At 54.3% G+C, this 20870-nt stretch overlaps 1 protein-coding gene across 2 annotated transcripts; it reads left to right on the top strand.

Annotated features, from left to right (window-relative positions):
- The first annotated feature begins 294 nt into the window (after positions 1–294).
- On the top strand, positions 295–20535 carry LOC142921533 (uncharacterized). Of its 2 annotated transcripts, none has more exons than XM_076062936.1 (10): positions 295–375; positions 4750–5035; positions 5270–5453; positions 6200–6393; positions 12640–13079; positions 13613–13775; positions 14825–14974; positions 15808–15960; positions 16704–17040; positions 20450–20535. In XM_076062936.1, the coding sequence occupies exons 2-9, from the start codon at positions 4948–4950 to the stop codon at positions 16895–16897; spliced, it is 1566 nt and encodes a 521-aa protein (XP_075919051.1). In that variant the 5' UTR covers positions 295–375; positions 4750–4947; the 3' UTR covers positions 16898–17040; positions 20450–20535. The 2 variants fall into 2 exon arrangements, with proteins under 2 accessions (XP_075919051.1, XP_075919050.1); XM_076062935.1 differs by having other exon boundaries at positions 14822–14974.
- Positions 20536–20870: the final 335 nt, after the last annotated feature.

The raw sequence follows: 20870 nt of genomic DNA, 5'->3' as shown, positions 1-20870 counted from the left end.
TGACAATAAAAAAATATATATCTATATTTGTAAACAATATTTATTTATATACAAGTTACGTTTTTTGGCTTGGTTTTCATTGTCCACGCTCAAGTCGAGTTGAGCCGCAAATCACCGCGGTCCCTTAGGTCGCGGCAAGCCTCGAGGGGGGCGGCCACTTCCTGGGGTCGCGTGGAGCTCAGAAACTGACATTGAGCCGCAAATCACCGCGGTCCCTTAGCCTCGAGGGGGGGGGCACTTCCTGGGGTCGCGTGTTGTCCAGCAACTGACGCTGAGCCGCAAATCACCGCAGTCCCTTAGGTCGCATGTAGTTCAGCATTGCGGTGAAGTTCACGGCGGTGGTGGTGGCGGTGGTGGCGGAGTTGTTACAACAAAGTTTGTTTAAATATAAACTCATTAACTTTCTCCCAAACCCCCCTCCCCGACACACATTCAGCTAACGTCTGCGTTTTTTGCTCCCACCTCGTCACTGTTTGTTGTAGTTAGACTGATGGCCTTAATCTAAAGTTGTCTTGTGGTTGTTGTGGTTGTTGTCATCACGGTGGCTATGAGATGTTAACTACCTCGCCTGGTATACAGGAGGTCGTGGGTTCGATCCAGACCCTGACGATGCCTGCTGCTGCTGCTGTATATTTGTAGTCTGTGTCTCTCATCATCATCATGGTGGCTATGAGATGTTAACTACCTCGCCTGGTATACAGGAGGTCGTGGGTTCTATCCAGACCCTGACTATGCCTGCTGCTGTATATTTGTAGTCTGTGTCTCTCTCATCATCACGGTGGCTATGTGATGTTAACTACCTCGCCTGGTATACAGGAGGTCGTGGGTTCGATCCAGACCCTGACGATGCCTGCTGCTGCTGCTGTATATTTGTAGTCTGTGTCTCTCTCATCATCATCATGGTGGCTATGAGATGTTGACTACCTCGCCTGGTATACAGGAGGTCGTGAGTTTTATCCAGACCCTGACGATGCCTGCTGCTGCTGTATATTTGTAGTCTGTGTCTCTCATCATCATCACGGTGGCTATGAGATGTTAACTACCTCGCCTGGTATACAGGAGGTCGTGGGTTCGATCCAGACCCTGACGATGCCTGCTGCTGCTGTATATTTGTAGTCTGTGTCTCTCATCATCATGGTGGCTAGGAGATGTTGACTACCTCGCCTGGTATACAGGAGGTCGTGAGTTTTATCCAGACCCTGACGATGCCTGCTGCTGCTGTATATTTGTAGTCTGTGTGTCTCTCATCATCACGGTGGCTATGAGATGTTGACTACCTCGCCAGGTCTACAGGAGGTCGTGGGTTCGATCCAGACCCTGACGATGCCTGCTACTGTATATTTGTAGTCTGTGTCTCTCTCATCATCATCACGGTGGCTAGGAGATGTTGACTACCTTGCCTGGTATACAGGAGGTCGTGGGTTCGATCCAGACCCTGACGATGCCTGCTGCTGCTGTATATTTGTAGTCTGTGTCTCTCATCATCATCACGGTGGCTATGAGATGTTGACTATCTCGCCTTTTATACAGGAGGTCGTGGGCTCGATCCAGACCCTGACGATGCCTGCTGCTGCTGTATATTTGTGGTCTGTGTGTCTCTCTTTCATCATCATCACGGTGGCTATGAGATGTTAACTACCTCGGCTGGTATACAGGAGGTCGTGGGTTCTATCCAGACCCTGACGATGCCTGCTGCTGCTGTTTATTTGTAGTCTGTGTGTGTCTCTCATCATCTTCACGGTGGCTATGAGATGTTGACTATCTCGCCAGACCCTGACGATGCCTGCTGCTGCTGCTGTATATTTTTGACGTCTGATTCAGCTCCTACCTTTGCCATCAATCCGGGCTCCCCCCCGACCCCCCAACTCCTTGAGCTACTTGGGGCGCCTTCAGCTGTCGCTGCTCGGATTCCGCTCGCTCCGAGCGCCCCGCCGCCACTCTCTGTGGCCGCTCACGACATCGTTGTTGTTGATGTTGTTGTTGTTGACGATGTTGTTGTTGTTGATGACGTTGTTGTTGACGATGTTGTTGTTGACGACATTGTTGTTGACGATGTTGTTGACGATGATGTTGTTGACGATGATGTTGTTGACGATGTTGTTGACGATGTTGTTGACGATGTTGTTGTTGACGATGTTGTTGACGATGTTGATGATGTTGTTGTTGACGATGTTGTTGACGACGTTGTTGTTGACGATGTTGTTGTTGACGACGTTGTTGTTGACGACGATGTTGTTGACGACGTTGTTGACGATGTTGTTGACGTTGTTGTTGACAATGTTGTTGACGTTGTTGATGATGTTGTTGTTGACGACGTTGTTATTGACGATGTTGCGGTCGTGGTTGTAGTGTTTTCACCGCGGCGATACAATCTCCAATCTCGCCGCCGCGCGTTTATTTGTGAGTGTCAATGGCGGCGTTGTTCCGCCTCCTGCGTCCTCCCTCGCCGCTCGCGGTCTCCACCGCGTCCGCGATGTCGCGGAGCCTGTCGCCAAAGCTGCGTTCCTGTTCCTGTTCATCCCTCCCGGTCATTAGTCCCATTCGTTCCTGTTCCTGTTCGTCTCGTTCATCCCTCCCGGTCATTAGTCCCATTCGTTCCTGTTCCTGTTCGTCTCGTTCATCCGTCTCGTTCATTAGTCACATTCGTTCCTGTTCCTGTTCGTCCCGTTCATCCGTCTCGTTCATTAGTCCCATTCGTTCCTGTTCCTGTTCGTCGCGTTCATCCGTCTCGTTCATTAGTCCCATTCGTTCCTGTTCCTGTTCGTCCCGTTCATCCCTCTCGTTCATTAGTCCCATTCGTTCCTGTTCCTGTTCCTGTTCGTCTCGTTCATCCGTCTCGTTCATTAGTCCCATTCGTTCCTGTTCCTGTTCGTCTCGTTCATCCCTCCCGGTCATTAGTCCCATTCGTTCCTGTTCGTCTTGTTCATCCGTCTCGTTCATTAGTCCCATTCGTTCCAGTTCCTGTTCGTCCCGTTCATCCGTCTCGTTCATTAGTCCCATTCGTTCGTGTTCCTGTTCGTCTCGTTCATCCGTCTCGTTCATTAGTCCCATTCGTTCCTGTTCCTGTTTGTCCCGTTCATCCGTCTTGTTCATTAGTCCCATTGGTTCCTGTTCCTGTTCCTGTTCGTCTCGTTCATCCGTCTCGTTCATTAGTCCCATTCGTTCCTGTTCCTGTTCGTCTCGTTCATCCCTCCCGGTCATTAGTCCCATTCGCTCCTGTTCCTGTTCGTCTCGTTCATCCGTCCCGGTCATTAGTCACATTCGTTCCTGTTCCTGTTCGTCTCGTTCATCCCTCCCGGTCATTAGTCACATTCGTTCCTGTTCCTGTTCGTCTCGTTCATCCCTCCCGGTCATTAGTCCCATTCGTTCCTGTTCCTGTTCATCTCGTTCATCCCTCCCGGTCATTAGTCACATTCGTTCCTGTTCCTGTTCGTCCCGTTCATCCATCTTGTTCATTAGTCCCATTCGTTCCTGTTCCTGTTCGTTCGTCTCATTCATCCATCTCGTTCATTAGTCCCATTCGTTCCTGTTCCTGTTCGTCTCGTTCATCCATCTCGTTCATTAGTCCCATTCGTTCCTGTTCCTGTTCGTCTCGTTCATCCCTCCCGGTCATTAGTCCCATTCGTTCCTGTTCCTGTTCGTCTCGTTCATCTGTCTCGTTCATTAGTCCCATTCGTTCCTGTTCCTGTTCGTCTCGTTCATCCCTCCCGGGCATTAGTCCCATTCATTCCTGTTCCTGTTCGTCTCGTTCATCCCTCCCGGTCATTAGTCCCATTCGTTCCTGTTCCTGTTCGTCTCGTTCATCCCTCCCGGTCATTAGTCACATTCGTTCCTGTTCATGTTTGTCTCGTTCATCCCTCCCGGTCATTAGTCCCATTCGTTCCTGTTCCTGTTCGTCCCGTTCATCCGTCTTGTTCATTAGTCCCATTCGTTCCTGTTCCTGTTCGTTCGTCTCATTCATCCATCTCGTTCATTAGTCCCATTCGTTCCTGTTCGTCTCGTTCATCCATCTCGTTCATTAGTCCCATTCGTTCCTGTTCCTGTTCGTCCCGTTCATCCGTCTCGTTCATTAGTCCCATTCGTTCCTGTTCCTGTTCGTCTCGTTCATCCGTCTCGTTCATTAGTCCCATTCGTTCCTGTTCCTGTTCGTCTCGTTCATCCATCTCGTTCATTAGTCCCATTCGTTCCTGTTCCTGTTCATCCGTCCCGGTCATCCGCTCCGTGTCCTCGGGCAACCGTACGACCAACGCAGGCTGCGAATTGGCCGCGACTCAGCAGGGGGCCTGCAGTGAGCAGCAGCAGCAGCAGCAGCACGAGATGTCGTCCCCCACGTGTCGCGCGTTCGCTGGGGAGAGACGCACTGGCTGATCGTCGTGAGCAGGCGGTGCGGCAGGCCGGCTTCTTGCCCATCTGTACATCGCCCGGAGGCAGGCGATAACCCCGCTCAGGTCTTGGGCCTTTCTCTACCGCCGTGGCTGACGACTTGATTTGTCGAGGAATTATTTCATCACGGGTCGCCGCTGGTGGCGGCAGCCCGCGGTCGGGATGCATGCGCTCCTCGTGAATGCCGAACTGATGTTGCACCGTGCCTGGTAGCCAAGGGGTGCTAATCGGAGACAGGACCATCGCGAGGGGGGTAATGGATGATGATGATGATGATGCTGATCACGATGGCAACAGCCACGTGCACTGTAACGTCTCTCTCTCTACCTCCCTCTTCTCTCACCACCATCACCACCACCACCACAGGATTCACCTGACCATGACCTGAGACAGAAAACGACCTCGCCCTCTCCAGCAACGTCCTTGGGAGAAAGTCCTTGCCGGAGAGGTCAGAGGTCAGCGGTTCAGAGGTCGCGCGCTTCGGGCAGTGGGCGCGGACTTCACTCCGCGCTCTGCCCGACTGCTCCGTCTCCTCCCGCTGACGACGTCCCACGGAGGTTCACGATGGGCAGCTGGAGACTGCTTCAAGCCCAGCTGCTGCTGCTGCTGCTGCAGCTGCTGCCGGGCGCTAGCGGTTGGCCTCCCGCAACCGGTACGAGGCTCTGTGTTGTTTTAAAAAAAAACTATTCACTATTTTTATTTTATTTAAGCCAGTTAAGGTGCCCACTGAGATGTTTTTATATATATTGTAGCTCTTTGTCAGGAGCGACCTGGGGATCGCAGATTGTAGCTGGGCAAAGTGGCTTGTTGGCACTGTGTGAGTGTGTGGGGAGAGTGGTGGTCCAGTGGTACGGTCACAATGAGTGCCGTTTGCCCATATCCCCAGCTCCACCTTCCCCAATGAATGTTCGCGTGCAGTCTCGAGACCTGCTGTCAACCCTGTGTTGGGAGGATGGAGGGGATACCACAGGGAATATTCCCCCACTGGTTCAGCCTTCAACCATCGACTTCTACAACACTACCAGCAGCTCAAAGCTCCTGAACGTTACCTACAGAGTGGAGTATAAACTGTGAGATGCTCGCTCACTCACTCACCCCCACACTCACTCACTCACCCAATCACCCACCCACTCACTCATCCACTCACTCACTCACCCACCCACTCACTCACCCACCCACCCACTCACTCACTCACCCACCCACTCATTCACCCACTCACTCACCCACTCACTCACTCACCCACTCACTCACCCACCCACCCACCCACTCACTCACTCACTCACCCACTCACTCACTCATCCACCCACTCACCCACTCACTCATTCACTCACCCACTCACTCACCCACCGACTCACTCACCCACTCACTCACCCACTCACTCACTCACCCACTCACTCACTCACTCATTCACTCACCCACCCCCCCACCCACCCACTCACTCACCCACTCACTCACTCACCCACCCACCCACCCACTCACCCACCCACTCACTCACCCACTCACTCACCCACTCACACACTCATCCACTCACACATTCGCCCACTTACTCACTCACCCACTCACTCACTCACCCACCCACCCACTCACTCACCCACCCACCCACCCACTCACCCACCCACCCACTCACCCACCCACTCACTCACTCACCCACCCACCCACTCACTCACCCACTCACTCACTCACCCACCCACTCACTCACCCACCCACTCACTCACCCACTCATTCACTCACCCACTCACCCACTCATCCACTCATCCACCCACTCACCCACGCACTCACCCACCCACCCACCCCTCACGTGTCTCCGTCTGCATAGCTACGGAGAAGCCCGCTGGCGGAGTGTCTGCGCTGTGACCGCAGAGACTCGGTGCGATGTCTCCTCAGCGCTGCGACTTCCCGGCCACCGCTATTACCTCCGCGTGAGATCCACCATCTCATCTTCACCATCGCCGCAGTCCTCACCGCTCTCCTCACCCTGGGTTGTGCTTGAGCTCTTGCCCTTGAAGACAAGTGAGTGGCCTTGTCTGTCTCTCTCTCTCTCTGTGTGTCTCTGTGTGTGTGTGTCTCTGTGTATGTCTGTGTGTGTGTGTCTCTCTCTCTCTCTCTGTGTCTCTGTGTGTGTCTGTGTGTGTGTGTCTCTGTGTATGTCTGTGTGTCTCTGTGTGTATGAGTGTATCTGTGTATGTGTGTCTCTGTGTATGTCTGTGTGTCTCTGTGTGTGTATGAGTGTCTGTGTGTGTGTCTCTGTGTATGTCTGTGTGTCTGTGTGTGACTGTGTGTGTGTCTCTGTGTATGTGTGTCTGTGCGTTTGTCTGTGTGTATGTCTGTTTGTGTGTGTCTTTGTGTGTATGTCTCTTTGTATGTGTGTCTGTATGTGTGTCTGTGTGTGACTGTGTGTGACTGTGTGTGTGTCTGTGTGTGTCTGTGTGTGTGTGTCTGTGTGTGTGTCTCTCTCTCTGTGTGTCTATGTGTCTGTGTGTGTGTGTCTCTGTGTGTATGTCTGTGTGTGTATGAGTCCGGCAAAACAACCCCCTACCTCCTCGCGGTGCCGGATGGGCAACTCTGTCGTGGACAGTGCTGTGGGGGGAGGTCCAATTTTGATTGGCTCCTCCCCTCATGGCATATGTGTCCACCACAGGGGCTAAACGGGGGCTCTGGACGGGTGCGAGGGGCTGGTAACCCCTCCACCTTCAATTAATTACCACTAAACCACAAGTTAAACTGAAATATGTAACTAATAAGCTTGTGCCGGAGGCCCCGGGGGGCCAGGCATCTATGACGTCTCCTGGCCAAACCCCAATTGGCGGAGCCAGGAGATTGAATATCTACCCTCGGGGCTCCTCCAGAAACAACGAAAAGCCACGACGGGTGGCCACGTGGAATGTTCGAACGCTCACAGCGGAGGAGAGGCTGCCACTCCTCTGTCGGGAGCTGGACCGGTACCGCCTGGATCTATGTGGCATTCAGGAGGTCCGGTGGACCGGCTCTGGCTCCTGCCGCCATGAGGGGTGGACAGTCCTCTACTCGGGGCAGCAGACTGCCAAACAACAGGGTGTAGCTCTTCTTTTGAACAAAAGAATGAAGGGGGCGTGGGAGCGTGGCGGTGAGGTGTGGGAAGCTGTAAGTCCCAGGCTACTTTGGGCTCGCCTTCCCATCAACCGGAGGCGAGGAATGGTGGTCGTGGTTACTTATGCCCCCACCGAAGATGAATATCCGTGGAGGGATGCAGGCAAAGCCGATGAGTCAGATGCCTTCTATGACCTCCTGTCACAGGTGCTGGCTAAAGTGGCCCCTCGGGATAGAGTCATCATGTTGGGTGACTTCAATGCCCGAGTTGGTCATGATACTGGCACCTAGTCTGGAGTGATTGGAGGGCATGGGCCATATCAGCTCAATAACAACGGTAGGAGGCTGCTAGATTTTTGTGCAGCCCATGGGCTTGTAATTACCAACACGCTGTTCCGGCATCGGCGCATCCACACAACATCATGGATGCATGCCGGGTCCAAGCAAGAACATCTGCTGGACTACATAGTGACGGACCAGCGGATGCGAGCCCTCGTCCTTGACACCAGGACCTACCGTGGAGCTGATCTGCCCTCTGACCATCGACTAGTCATCTGTAAGATGCGCCTGCCATTCTTCCACTCCGGTGGTGGGTGTACACCCAGGACCCCATTCCAACCTAAAGTGGCCTGGTCTCAGTTATCTGATGAAAGTTGCAAGCGAGAATTTCATCATCGCTTGCGGCTGGGATTGGCATCGTCCCCGACTCCTCCTGATGTCGAGGGTAAATGGGCGAGGTTTAGGACTGTGACTCATGCAGCTGCAATGGCTGCTTTGGGTACGCGGTCCAGACCTCCCCAGAGACCCTGGCTGACAGAGGAGGTGTTCAGGATGATTGAGAAAAAGCGACAGGCCCACTGTCATCGGCTACAGAATCCCACGTCAGAGAATGAGGAGACTTACCGCAGCCTTCGCTCGGAGGTTCGGAGAGCCGTAAGGCGCTGCAAGGATGGGTGGTGGTCGCGGGTTGCTGAGGAGATGGAGTCTGCCTCAGTGGCCCGTGATAACAAATCTCTATTTAACTCCATCAAAAAAGTAACCTGCAGCGCCACACCTATTACCATCATTAGGGGAAAAAACGGTGATCCAATCTCCGACCCCCAGGAACGGGTTTGCAGATTTGCTGAGCATTTCTGTGAGGTCCTGGGGGAGGGAAAATCCCTCAGCCAGGAAAACATCGTGGCACAAAGTGAGGATGACCCTGCTGAGGCTGCAGTGCCTCAAATATTGGAAGAAGTCATCCCTTGTGAGTGCCTGGCTGAGGTGCCATCTGTTGAGGAAGTACTGAAGGCGATCCGGAGTCTGAGACCAGGAAATGCAGCGGGCAGAGATGATCTCCCAAGCGAAATGCTGAGGGAGGGCGGCGTTTGTGCACAGACTGCCCTATATGACATCATAACAACAGTCTGGACCACTGGACGGGTTCCGCAGGATTGGAAGGATGCCCTGGTGGTCCCCCTTTTTAAGAAGAGGGGCCGTGCGGACTGTGGCAGCTGCAGGGGCATCTCACTCCTCAGTGTGCCGGAAAAGGTCCTGGCGGGGATTGTTCAGCGTCGCCTTGCCGGGCACGCTGAGGAGAGGCTTGCGGAGCCCCAATGCGGTTTCAGGAGGGGGCGGTCCTGCACAGATGCCATATTTTCTGTCCGTCAGCTACAGCAGAGGTGTAGGGAATTCCAACAAGACCTACATCTCTGCTTTATTGACCTGGTCAAGGCCTATTATACCATCAGTAGGCCTGGGCTCTGGGTTGTTCTTCGTGCTTTTGGAGTACCTGACCCTCTGCTCACGATCATTAAGGACCTTCATGATGGTGAGCGGGCCCGGGTAAAACTACGTGGCCGGGAGTCAGAGCCATTCCCTGTTAACCTTGGGGTGCGACAGGGATGTCCTCTGGCTCCCACATTATTTAACATCTATTTTGACCACGTAGTTCGTGAAGCCTTCAATAGCTGTACCGGGGGAATCTCCATATGGTGCAGATATAATGGGAGGCTGATCGACGCCCGGGTGCGGTCAAGGGATGGCTCCTTATTGCTCAACCCCGTTATGTATGCTGATGATTTGGTAATAGCTGCACATTCGGAGGAGGAGTTGGAGATGCTGCTGCTGAGACTGGAGCGTGCCACTAAGAGGTGGGGCCTTACCATCAGCCCCACCAAAACTAAGCACCTGCCTGGGTATTTTGTACCATCGGACACTCCACCCCCACAACTCCCAATCGGTGATGGGGCAGTTGTGGAGAGAGTGGAGAGTTTCCCATACCTGGGCAGTGTGCTTATGACTGGCTCCAGTTTAACAGCAGAGGTCTCACTCCGAATCAGTCGAGCGGCAATATCTTTTCATCAGTTGCGTAACGCTGTGCGGAAGCTACCTGGTCTGTCGCTCCGCACTAAGTTTCAGGTTTTCTCGGCCACGGTCATTCCCTCCCTTCTCTACGCTTGCGAAACGTGGACCCCCCTAATGGAACATCTTCGCCGGTTGGAAACATTTAGGCTGGCCTGCCTACGATCCATCCTGGGTTTAACCAGACTGGATTGTGTGAGGAGCTCAAAAAGCCTTGAAAGATCTGGGCAAGGTCCCATCGCTGAGCTCCTCCGGCGGGGAAGGCTGCGATGGCTGGGTCATGTAGCCCGCATGCCCAGCCACCGCATGCCGAAACAGCTTTTGTTCGACCGGATTGAGGCGGCTGGGCGGGCGCGGCACGGGCTAGAGAAGAGATGGAGTGATGTGGTACAGGAGGACGTGGAGCTGAGTGGACTTGCCGATGACTGGTACCAGCGGTGTCAAGATCGGCCTCTGTGGAGGAGGCTCGTGAAGGATGCTACTGGGCAGTTGGAGGTAGTCGCCCTCCAACAACAGCGGAGGGCGGAGGAGCGACGCTCAGAACAGCGAGCGGAGCGCCGGGTGGCTAAAGCACAGCAGGTTGGCACAGTAGGGGGCACAGGTGGTGCATCAGCCAGTCATCTCAGTCAGTCGACCCGTGGCACCTGGGTCTGCCCCGTGACCTCCTGCCAGTGGGTGTTCGACACTTCACGTGGCCTCAGGGTGCACATAGCCTGGCACAAGCGTCGTGGTGACGTCACCGCCACTTAGTGGCGAATGGCGGTTGTTGTTGTTGTGTCTGTGTGTGTGCCTGTGTGTGTGTGTCTGTGTGTGTGTCTGTCTATGTGTGTGTCTCTGTGTCTCTGTGTGTGTTTCTGCATGTGACTGTCTTTGTGTCTGTGTGTGTGTCTCTGTGTGTGTCTGTGTGTGTGTGTCTGTGTGTGACTGTGTGTCTGTGTGTCTGTGTGTGTGTGTCTGTGTGTGTGTGTCTGTGTGTGACTGTGTGTGTGACTGTCTTTGTGTCTGTGTGTGTGTCTGTGGACCCCCCTAATGGAACATCTTCGCCGGTTAGAAACATTTAGGCGGGCCTGCCTACGATCCATCCTGGGTTTAACCAGACTGGATTGTGTGAGGAGCTCACAAATCCTTGAAAGATCTGGGCAAGGTCCCATCGGTGAGCTCCTCCGGCGGGCAAGGCTGTGATGGCTGGGTCACGTAACCCGCATGCCCAGCCACCGCATGCCGAAACAGCTTTTGTTCGGCCGGATTGAGGGGGCTAAACGGGCGTGGCACGGGCTAGAGAAGAGATGGAGTGATGTGGTACGGGAGGACGTGGAGCTGAGTGGACTTGCCGATGACTGGTACCAGCGGTGTCAAGATCGGCCTCTGTGGAGGAGGCTCGTGAAGGACGCTACTGGGCAGTTGGAGGTAGTCGCCCTCCAACAACAACGGAGGGCGGAGGAGCGACGCTCACAACAACAAGCGGAGCGCCGGGTGGCTAACGCACAGCAGGTTGGCACAGTAGGGGGCACAGGTGGTGCATCAGCCAGTCGTCTCAGTCAGTCGACCCGTGGCACCTGGGTCTGCCCCGTGACCTCCTGCCAGCGGGCGTTCGACACTTCACGTGGCCTCAGGGTGCACATAGCCTGGCACAAGCGTCGTGGTGACGTCACCGCCACTTAGTGGTGAATGGCGGTTGTTGTTGTGTCTGTGTGTGTGACTGTGTGTGTGACTGTCTTTGTGTCGCTGTGTGTGTCTCTGTGTGTGTGTCTGTGTGTGTGACTGTGTGTGTGACTGTCTTTGTGTCTCTGTGTGTGTCTGTGTGTCTGTGCATGTGTGTCTGTGTGTCTGTGCGTGTGTGTCTGTGTGTGTGACTGTGTGTGTGACTGTCTTTGTGTCTCTTTGTGTGTGTCTGGTGTGTGTCTGTGTGTGTGTGTGTGGCTGTGTGTGTGACTGTCTTTGTGTCGCTGTGTGTGTCTCTGTGTGTGTCTGTGTGTCTGTGCATGTGTGTCTGTGTGTGTCTGTGCGTGTGTGTGTGTCTGTGTGTGTGACTGTGTGTGTGACTGTCTTTGTGTCTCTGTGTGTGTGTCTGTGTGTGTGTGTCTCTGTGTGTGTGTGTCTGTGTGTGTGTGTGTCTGTCTGTGTGTGTGTCTGTGTGGGTGTGTCTGTGGGTGTGTGTCTGTGTGTGTGTGTCTGTGTGTGTAACTGTGTGTGTGACTGTCTTTGTGTCTCTGTGTGTGTGTCTGTGTGTGTGACTGTCTTTGTGTCTCTGTGTGTGTGTCTGTGTGTGTGACTGTCTTTGTGTCTCTGTGTGTGTCTGTGTGTCTGTGCGTGTGTGTCTGTGTCTGTGCGTGTGTGTCTGTGTGTGTGACTGTGTGTGTGACTGTCTTTGTGTCTCTGTGTGTGTCTGTGTGTGTCTCTCTGTGTGTGTGTCTGTGTGTGTGTCTGTCTGTGTGTGTGTCTGTGTGTCTGTGTGTGTCTGTGTGTGTGTCTGTGTGTGTGTCTGTGTGTGTGTCTGTGTGCGTGTGTCTGTGTGTCTGTGCGTGTGTGTCTGTGTGTGTGGGGAGCGGTAGTGTAGCGGTTAGCGCTACGCTGCGCTGTGAACCTGGCGACCCAGGTTCGATTCCCGCTCACGGCCAACACCGGTGACCATTGTCTGAACCGGTCCTGGGGCTCCCCTAGGTCGACTCAGCCTGAAATGAGTACCCGGTGCGGTGTGTCAACATCGCCACTGGGTCGACAAAGGCGGTCGGGCGTGGTGCTGGCCACCCACCCCCTCGTGTGCCGTTCCGGCCTTCATAGGTGCTGCTCGCTGACAGCACTTGCCCCTACAGTCTGCGAAGGCTACACGGGGGATCTTTGTCTCAGCTGTGCTCAGTGCTCCGACGGTCACCTTGATGCTCCACAAGAAAGTGACGGTGGACGAGGCTGGCGGCGAGGAGGAGTGCCGTGTTGAGGATGACGATGACGGTGACAGTGAAGGCCGCGGCGGTGACGATGACCACGACGATGACGGTGACCGCGGCGGTGACGATGACCACGACGATTACGATGACCGCGACGATGACGGTGACCACGATGACGATGACCGCGACGATGATGACCACGACGATGACGATGACCGCGACGATGACGATTACCGCGACGTTGACGGTCACCACGACGACCGCGACGAGGGAGAGGCGGAGTGGTGGGAGCTCTCCGTGGGGGTCTCCATGAGGAGTGGGTGGAGGAGGAGGATGGAGCGGCATGACGTGCTGTACCACCTGCAGGCGGAGGTCTCGACGAGGGGGGGCACAACCAGCACGGTGAGAGTGGGTCGGTGAGTGGGTGGGTGGGTGGGTGAGTGAGTGGGTGGGTGGGTGAATGGGTGAGTGGGTGAGTGGGTGAGTGAGTGAGTGAGTGGGTGGGTGAATGGGTGAGTGGGTGAGTGAGTGAGTGAGTGGGTGGGTGAGTGGGTGGGTGGGTGAATGGGTGAGTGAGTGAGTGGGTGAGTGAGTGGGTGGGTGAGTGAGTGAGTGAGTGGTTGAGTCGGTGGGTGGGTGGGTGAATGGGTGAGTGAGTGAGTGAGTGGTTGAGTCGGTGGGTGGGTGAGTGAGTGGGTGAGTGGGTGGGTGAGTGGGTGAGTGAGTGAGTGAGTGGGTGGGTGAGTGGGTGGGTGGGTGGATGAGTGAGTGGGTGGGTGAGTGGGTGGGTGATTGGGTGGGTGATTGGGTGGGTGAGTGGTTGAGTAGTAGTAGCATGATAATGCTACTACTACTGATGAAAATGATGATGCTGCTGCTACTGATGATGCTACTGATGATGATGATGGTACTGATTATGATGATGCGTCTGCTAGGAGCGCTTTGTGGGATGTCGCTACCGCCACACGGTACCTCCGCTTAGAGGCGCTGCTGAGTACTGCATCCGTGTGAGAATCGTAGCTGACTACCCCCGGTGGAAGACAGGGGAGTGGTCTCCAATCTCCTGTGTCTCCTTCCCTCCACCACACAGCGCTATGGGTGAGTGGGTGCGTGGGTGGGTGAGTGGGTGGGTGTGTGAGTGGGTGAGTGAGTGGTTGAGTGGCTGGGTGAGTGAGTGGTTGAGTGAGTGAGTGGATAGGTGAGTGGTTGAGTGAGTGGGTGGGTGAGTGAATGAGGTGTGTGGGTGAGTGAGTAGGTGAGTGGGTGAGTGAGTGGGTGAGTGGGTGGGTGAGTGAGTGGTTGAGTGAGTAGGTGGGTGAGTGGGTGGGTGAGTGAGTGGGTGAGTGAGTGGGTGTGTGATTGGGTGGGTTAGTGGTTGAATAAGTGGGTGGGTGGGCGAGTGAGTGAGTGGGTGAGTGGTTGAGTGAGTGAGTGGGTGAGTGGGTGGGCGAGTGGTTGAGTGAGTGGGTGGGTGAGTGAATGAGTAGGTGTGGGGGTGAGTGGGTGTGTGAATAGGTGAGTGGGTGAGTGGGTGGTTGAGTGAGTGGATGAGTGGGTGGTTGAGTGAGTGGATGAGTGAGTGGATGAGTGGGTGGGTGAGTGAGTGGATGAGTGAGTGGGTGGGTGAGTGAGTGAGTGAGTGGGTGAGTGAGTGGGCGAGTGGTTGAGTGAGTGGGTGGGTGAGTGAATAAGTAGGTGTGTGGGTGAGTGGGTGAGTGAGTAGGTGAATGGGTGGGTGAGTGGGTGGGTGAGTGAGTGGTTGACTGAGTGGGTGGGTGAGTGGGTGGGTGGGTGAGTGAGTGAGTGGTTGACTGAGTCGGTGGGTGAGTGAGTGGGTGAGTGGTTGGGTGAGTGACTGGTTGACTGAGTGGGTGAGTGAGTGGGTGGGTGAGTGAGTGGGTGAGTGAGTGTGTGATTGGGTGAGTTGGTGGGTGAGTGGGTGGGCGAGTGGTTGAGTGAGTGGGTGGGTGAGTGAATGAGGTGTGTGAGTAGGTGAGTGGGTGGGTGAGTGAGTGAGTGGGTGGGTGAGTGAGTGAGTGAGTGGGTGAGTGAGTGAGTGTGTGAGTGAGTGGGTGGGTGAGTGGGTGGGTGAGTGGGTGGGTGAGTGAGTGGGTGGGTGTCTCTCTCCCCATGTGTCTCCCAAGCAGGTCCTCCGATCTCAGTGTGGGCCACGGGAGACGCGGTGTCCGAGGGAGACACGGCCACGCTACGCTGCGGCGTGTCGCAAAATCCAGACTCAGACCCAATTCAGTGGAGCAACCCTCACGGGCAGACACTCTACTTCCAGACCGTCAAGGGTGAGCGGCAAGCACTCTCTCTGTGTCTCTCTCTCTGTCTCTCTCTCTGTCCCTCTGTCTCTCTCTCTGTCTCTCTCTCTCTGTCCCTCTGTCTCTCTCTCTGTCTCTCTCTGTATCTGACCCTCTTTCTCTCTGTGTCTCTCTCTGTCTCTCTCTCTGTCTCTCTCTCTCTGTCTCTCTCTCTGTCTCTCTCTGTCTCTGCTGCTCTCTCTCTCTGTGTCTCTCTCTCGCTGTGTGTGTGTCTCTCTCTCTCTGTCTCTCTCTCTCTGTGTCTCTATCTCTCTGTCTCTCTCTGTGTCTCTCTCTCGCTGTGTGTCTCTCTCTCTGTGTCTCTCTCTCTGTCTCTCTCTGTGTCTCTCGCTCGCTGTGTGTCTCTCTCTCTGTGTCTCTGTCTCTCTGTTTCTCTCTGTGTCTCTCGCTCGCTGTGTGTCTCTCTCTCTGTCTCTCTCTGTGTCTCTCCCTCTATCCCAATGTCTCTCTCTCTCTGTCTCTCTCTGTCTATCTCTCTGCGTCTCTCTATCCCCATGTCTCTCTCTCTCTCTCTGTCTCTCTCTGTCTCTGTGTCTCTCTGTGTTTGTCTCTCTCTCTCTGTGCCTCTTACTCTATCCCAATGTCTCTGTCTCTCTCTCTGTGTGTGTCTCTCTCTATCCCAATGTCTCTCTCTCTGGCTCTCTCTGTCTATCTCTCTGCGTCTCTCTATCCCCATCTATCTCTGTCTCTGTGTCTCTCTGTGTTTGTCTCTCTCTCTGTGTCTCTCTCTCTGTCTATCTCTCTGTCTCTCTCTCTATCCCCATGTCTCTCTCCCTGTGTCTCCCTGTCTCCCCGTGTTTCAGCCCACACGAACCCGCGTGTCTCTCTGCTGCACTGGAGCTCCACCAGGCTGGACCTCACCATCTCCCGCGTCTCCACGCTGGACCAGGGGGTCTACAGCTGCTCCCTCTTCAGCCTGGGGACCCCCATGGCTTACGCCCTGCTCACCGTCGGTGGTGAGCGACGCTCACCTCACCTCTCTCTCTCTCTACCTCAGACACACACAGAGACACACAGACACACAGACACACACAGACACACACACAGACACACACACAGACACACACACAGACACACACACAGACACACATACACAGACAGACACACACACACAGACACACACACATAGACACACAGACACACACACACAGACACACAGACACAGACAGACACACAGACAGAAACACACACAGACACATAGAGAGAGGCACACACACAGACACACACAGATACAGGCACACACACAGATACACACACACACAGACACAACAACCGCCATTCGCCACTAAGTGGCGGTGACGTCACCACGACGCTTGTGCCAGGCCATGTGCACCCTGAGGCCACGTGAAGTGTCGAACGCCCGCTGGCAGGAGGTCACGGGGCAGACCCAGGTGCCACGGGTCGACTGACTGAGATGACTGGCTGATGCACCACCTGTGCCCCCTACTGTGCCAACCTGCTGTGCTTTAGCCACCCGGCGCTCCGCTCGTTGTTGTGAGCGTCGCTCCTCCGCCCTCCGTTGTTGTTGGATGGAGGGCGACTGCCTCCAACTGCCCAGTAGCAGCGTCCTTCACGAGCCTCCTCCACAGAGACACACACAGACACAGACACACACAGACACACATTTTAAAAGACACACAGACACACAGACAACAACCGCCATTCGCCACTAATTTCCCTTGTCTTCCTGCTCTCGCAGCCACTACCGCCACCACCATCACCACCACCACCCCCACCACCGCCCCCACCACCACCACCACCCCCCCACCACCACCACCCCCACCACCGCCCCCACCACCACCACCGCCCCCACCACCACCACCCCCCCCACCACCACCACCGCCACCACCACCCTGCCCACCTCCTGCACCTCCCCACGCTCGTGCGGGGTGACTGCGGGCGACGCGGCGACGCTCTCCGCCCCCGCCAGCGCCGTGGGCCCCTCCTCCTCCTGCTGCTCCGTGCGCTGGACGGCGACGCTGACGGCGCTGTCCCTGGCGGCCTCCCTGCTCGCGAGTTATTGACGGCCTCGCCCGGTACGCGGGAGGTCAGGGGTTAGATCCCCAGACCCTGACCACGTCTGCTGCTGCTGTATATTTTAGAGTTTGCGGTGTCTCTCATCATCATCATCACGGTGGCTGCGGAGTTGTTGACTGCCTCGCCTGGTACGCGGGAGGTCGAGGGTTAGATCCCCAGACCCTGATCACGTCTGCTGCTGCTGCTGTATATTTTAGAGTTTGCGGTGTCTCCCATCATCATCATCACGGTGGTTACGGAGTTGTTGACTGCCTCGCCTGCTACGCGGGAGGTCCTGCTGCTACGGCACGAACACAACATTCCCATTCTGTCCACAGTAGAGTTTGTTTTTGTGTTAAGTGGCGTAAATATATAAACGCTGTGTGGTCAAACCCGCCACCGCCTGACAGCCAATTTGTCAGGTTTAGTGTCACGTAAACAAAACGTGCCAATTAGTTACTAGTTTATAGTGTAGTGTATAGAGTAGTGTTTGGTGGCGTGTATAGTGTAGTGTATAGTAGTGTATGGTGTAGTGTATAGTAGTGTATAGTGTAGTTTATAGTGTAGTGTATAGAGTAGTGTATGGTGTCGTGTATAGTGTAGTGTATAGTAGTGTATAGAGTAGTGTATGGTGTCGTGTATAGTGTAGTGTATAGTAGTGTATAGTGAAGAGTATAGCAGTGTATAGTGTAGTATATAGTGTAGTGTATAATGTAGAGTATAGTGTAGTGTATAGTAGTGTATAGTGTAGTATACTAGTTCAACACTATCCGGTTGTGTGTTGGAGAGTAAAACAGCTACAACATTTACAATTATAGTTTAGTGTATAGTAGTGTAGTGTATAATGTAGTGTATAGTTTAGTGTATAGTATAGTGTAGTGTATAGTATAGTGTAGTATATAGTAGTGCATAGTGTAGTGGAAATTGTGTGGTATAGTAGTGTATAGTGCAATGTACAGTGTAGTGTATAGTAGTTTATAGTATAGTGTAGTGTGTAGTGTAGTTTACAGTGTAGTGTATAGTTTAGTTTATAGTGTAGTGTATAGTGTACTGTTTTGTAGTGTGTAGTCTCTAGTGTAAAGTGTAGAGTATAGTGTAGTGTATAGTGTAGTTTATAGTGTAGTGTACAGTGTAGTTTATAGTGTGTAGTGTATAGTGGTTGAGTAGTGTAGTGTATAGTGTAGTTTTTAGTGTAGTGTATAGTGGAGTGTATAGTGTAGTTTATAGTGTAGTGTACCTCCGAGCCAGAGGATATCCCTGTCATACCCAAAAGTGTACAGGGAATGGCTCCGACTCCTGGCCACGTAGTTTTGCCCGGGCCCGCTCACCATCATGAAGGTCCTTAGTAATCGTGAGCAGAGGGTCAGGGACTCTGAAAGCACGAAGAACAATCCAGAGCCCAGGCCTACTGATGGTATCATAGGCCTTGACAAGGCCAATAAAGCAGAGATGTAGGTCTTGTTGGAATTCCCTACACCTCTGCTGTAGCAGGCGGACAAAATATGGCATCTTTGCAGGACCGCCCTTTCCTCAAACAGCATTGGGGCTCCGCAAGCCTCTCCTCAGCATGCCTATCGAAGCGATGTTGAATAATCCTTGAGATGCCCCTGTAGTTGTTACAGTCTGTGCGGTCCCCCTTCTTAAAGAGGGGGACCACCAGGGCATCCTTCCAATCCTGCGGAACCCGTCCAGTGGTCCAGACTGTTGTTAAGATGTCATGTAGGGCAGTCTGTGCACAAAGGCCACCCTCCCTCAGCATTTCGCTTGGGAGATCATCTCTGCCCGCTGCCTTTCCTGGTCTCAGGCTCTGGATCGCCTTCAGTACTTCCTCAACAGATGGCACCTCAGCCAGCCACTCACAGAGGGTGACTTCTTACAATATTTTAGGCATCACAGCCTCAGCAGGGTTATCCCCACTTTGTCCCACATTTTCCAGGCTGAGAGATTTCCCCTCCCCCAGGGCCTCACAGAAATGCTCAGCAAATCTGCAAACCTGTTCCTGGGGGTCGGAGATTGGATCACCGTTCTTTCCCCTAATGATGGTAATAGGTATGGCGCTGCAGGTTACTTTTTTGATGGAGTTAAAGAGCGATTTGTGATCGCGGGCCATTGAGGCAGACTCCATCTCCTCAGCAACCCACAACCACCTCCCATCATTGCAGCGCCTAACGGCTCTCCGTACCTCCAAGCGAAGGTTGTGGTAAGCCTCCTCAATCTACGACATGGGATGTTGTAGCCAATGAGATTGGGCCTGTCGCTTTTTCTCAGCCAGTCTGAACACCTCCTCTGTCGCCTGGGTCTCTGGGGAGGTCTGGACCGTTTTCCCAAATCAGCCATTGCAGCTGCATGAGCCACAGTCCTAAACGCCGCCTATTTCCCCTCGACATCAGGAGGAGTGGGGGACGATGCCAACCCCAGCCACAAGCGATGATGACATTTTCACTTGCAGCTTTCATCAGCTAGCTGAGACCATGCCACCTTAGGTTGGAATGGGGTCCTGGGTGTACACCCACTACCGGAGTGGAAAAATGGCAGGTGCATCTTACAGATGACTAGTCGATGGTCAGTGGGCAGATCAGCTCCACGGTGGGTCCTGGTGTCAAGGACATGGGCTCGCATCCGCTGGTCCGTCACTATGTAGTCCAGCAGATGTTCTTGCTTGGACCCGGCATGCATCCATGATGTTGTGTGGATGCGCCGATGCCGGAACAGCGTGTTGGTAATTACAAGCCCATTGGCTGCACAAAAATCAAGCAACCTCCTACCGTTGTTATTGAGCTGATCTGGTCCATGCCTTCCAATCACTCCAGACCAGGTGCCAGCATCATGACCAACTCGGGCATTGAAGTCACCCAACAAGATGACTCTATCCCGAGGGGCCACTTTAGCTAGCACCTGTGACAGGAGGTCATAGAAGGCATCTGACTCATTGGCCTTGCCTGCATCCCTCCAGATGTTCATCTTCGGTGGGGGCATAAGTAACTACGACCACCACTCCTCGCCTCTGGTTGATGGGAAGGCGAGCCCAAAGTAGCCTGAGGCTTACAGCTTCTCACACCTCACCGCCACGCTCCCACGCCCCCTTCATTCTTGCGTTCAGAAGAAAAGCCACACCCTGTTCTTTGGCAGTCTCCTGCCCCGAGTAGAGGACTGTCCACCCCTCATGGTAGCAGGAGCCAGAACCGGTCCACCGGACCTCCTGAATGCCACAGAGATCCAGGCGGTGCCGGTCCAGCTCCTGACAGAGGAGTGGCAGCCTCTCCTCCGCAGTGAGCGTTCGAACATTCCACGTGGCCATCCGCAGTGTTTTTTTGTTGTTTCTGTAGGTGACCCGAGGTAGGTACGTATCACCACCTTCATCACCACTTCCACCCTCATGCTAGCTAGCTACGGCGTGTCACCCTTGCCTACTTTCTCTGCTCCCTCCAGTGGCTTCGAGAGTGGCGTGCTGGCCAGGGGTCGCCACGACGACGACGACGATGGCGACGATGGCACCGTGGGGATGATGGAGCAGCACGAGGTGGAGGAGGTGGAGGAGGTGTAACTGGAGGAGGAGGTGTAACTGGAGGAGGTGGAGGGAGGTGTAACTGGAGGAGGTGGAGGAGGAGGTGAAGGTGGTGTAGGAGGTGGTGGAGGAGGAGTTGGAGGAGGAGGTGTAGGAGGTGGTGGAGGAGGAGGAGGAGGAGGTAGAGGAGGAGGAGGTGAAGGTGGTGTAGGAGGTGGTGGAGGAGGTGGAGGTGTAGGAGGTGGTGGAGGAGGAGGTGGAGGAGGAGGTGGAGGAGGAGGAGGTGAAGGTGGTGTAGGAGGTGGTGTAGGAGGAGGTGGAGGAGGTGTAACTGGAGGAGGTGGA

Source organism: Petromyzon marinus, unplaced genomic scaffold (assembly GCF_048934315.1).
Source record: "Petromyzon marinus isolate PM22_M1 ecotype Great Lakes invasive population unplaced genomic scaffold, UKy_Petmar_22M1.pri1.0 PM_G_Scaffold_81, whole genome shotgun sequence".
Classification (NCBI taxonomy): domain Eukaryota; kingdom Metazoa; phylum Chordata; class Hyperoartia; order Petromyzontiformes; family Petromyzontidae; genus Petromyzon; species Petromyzon marinus.
Note: the sequence above shows the minus strand (reverse complement) of the source record. Positions and strands in the feature narration are given on the sequence as shown.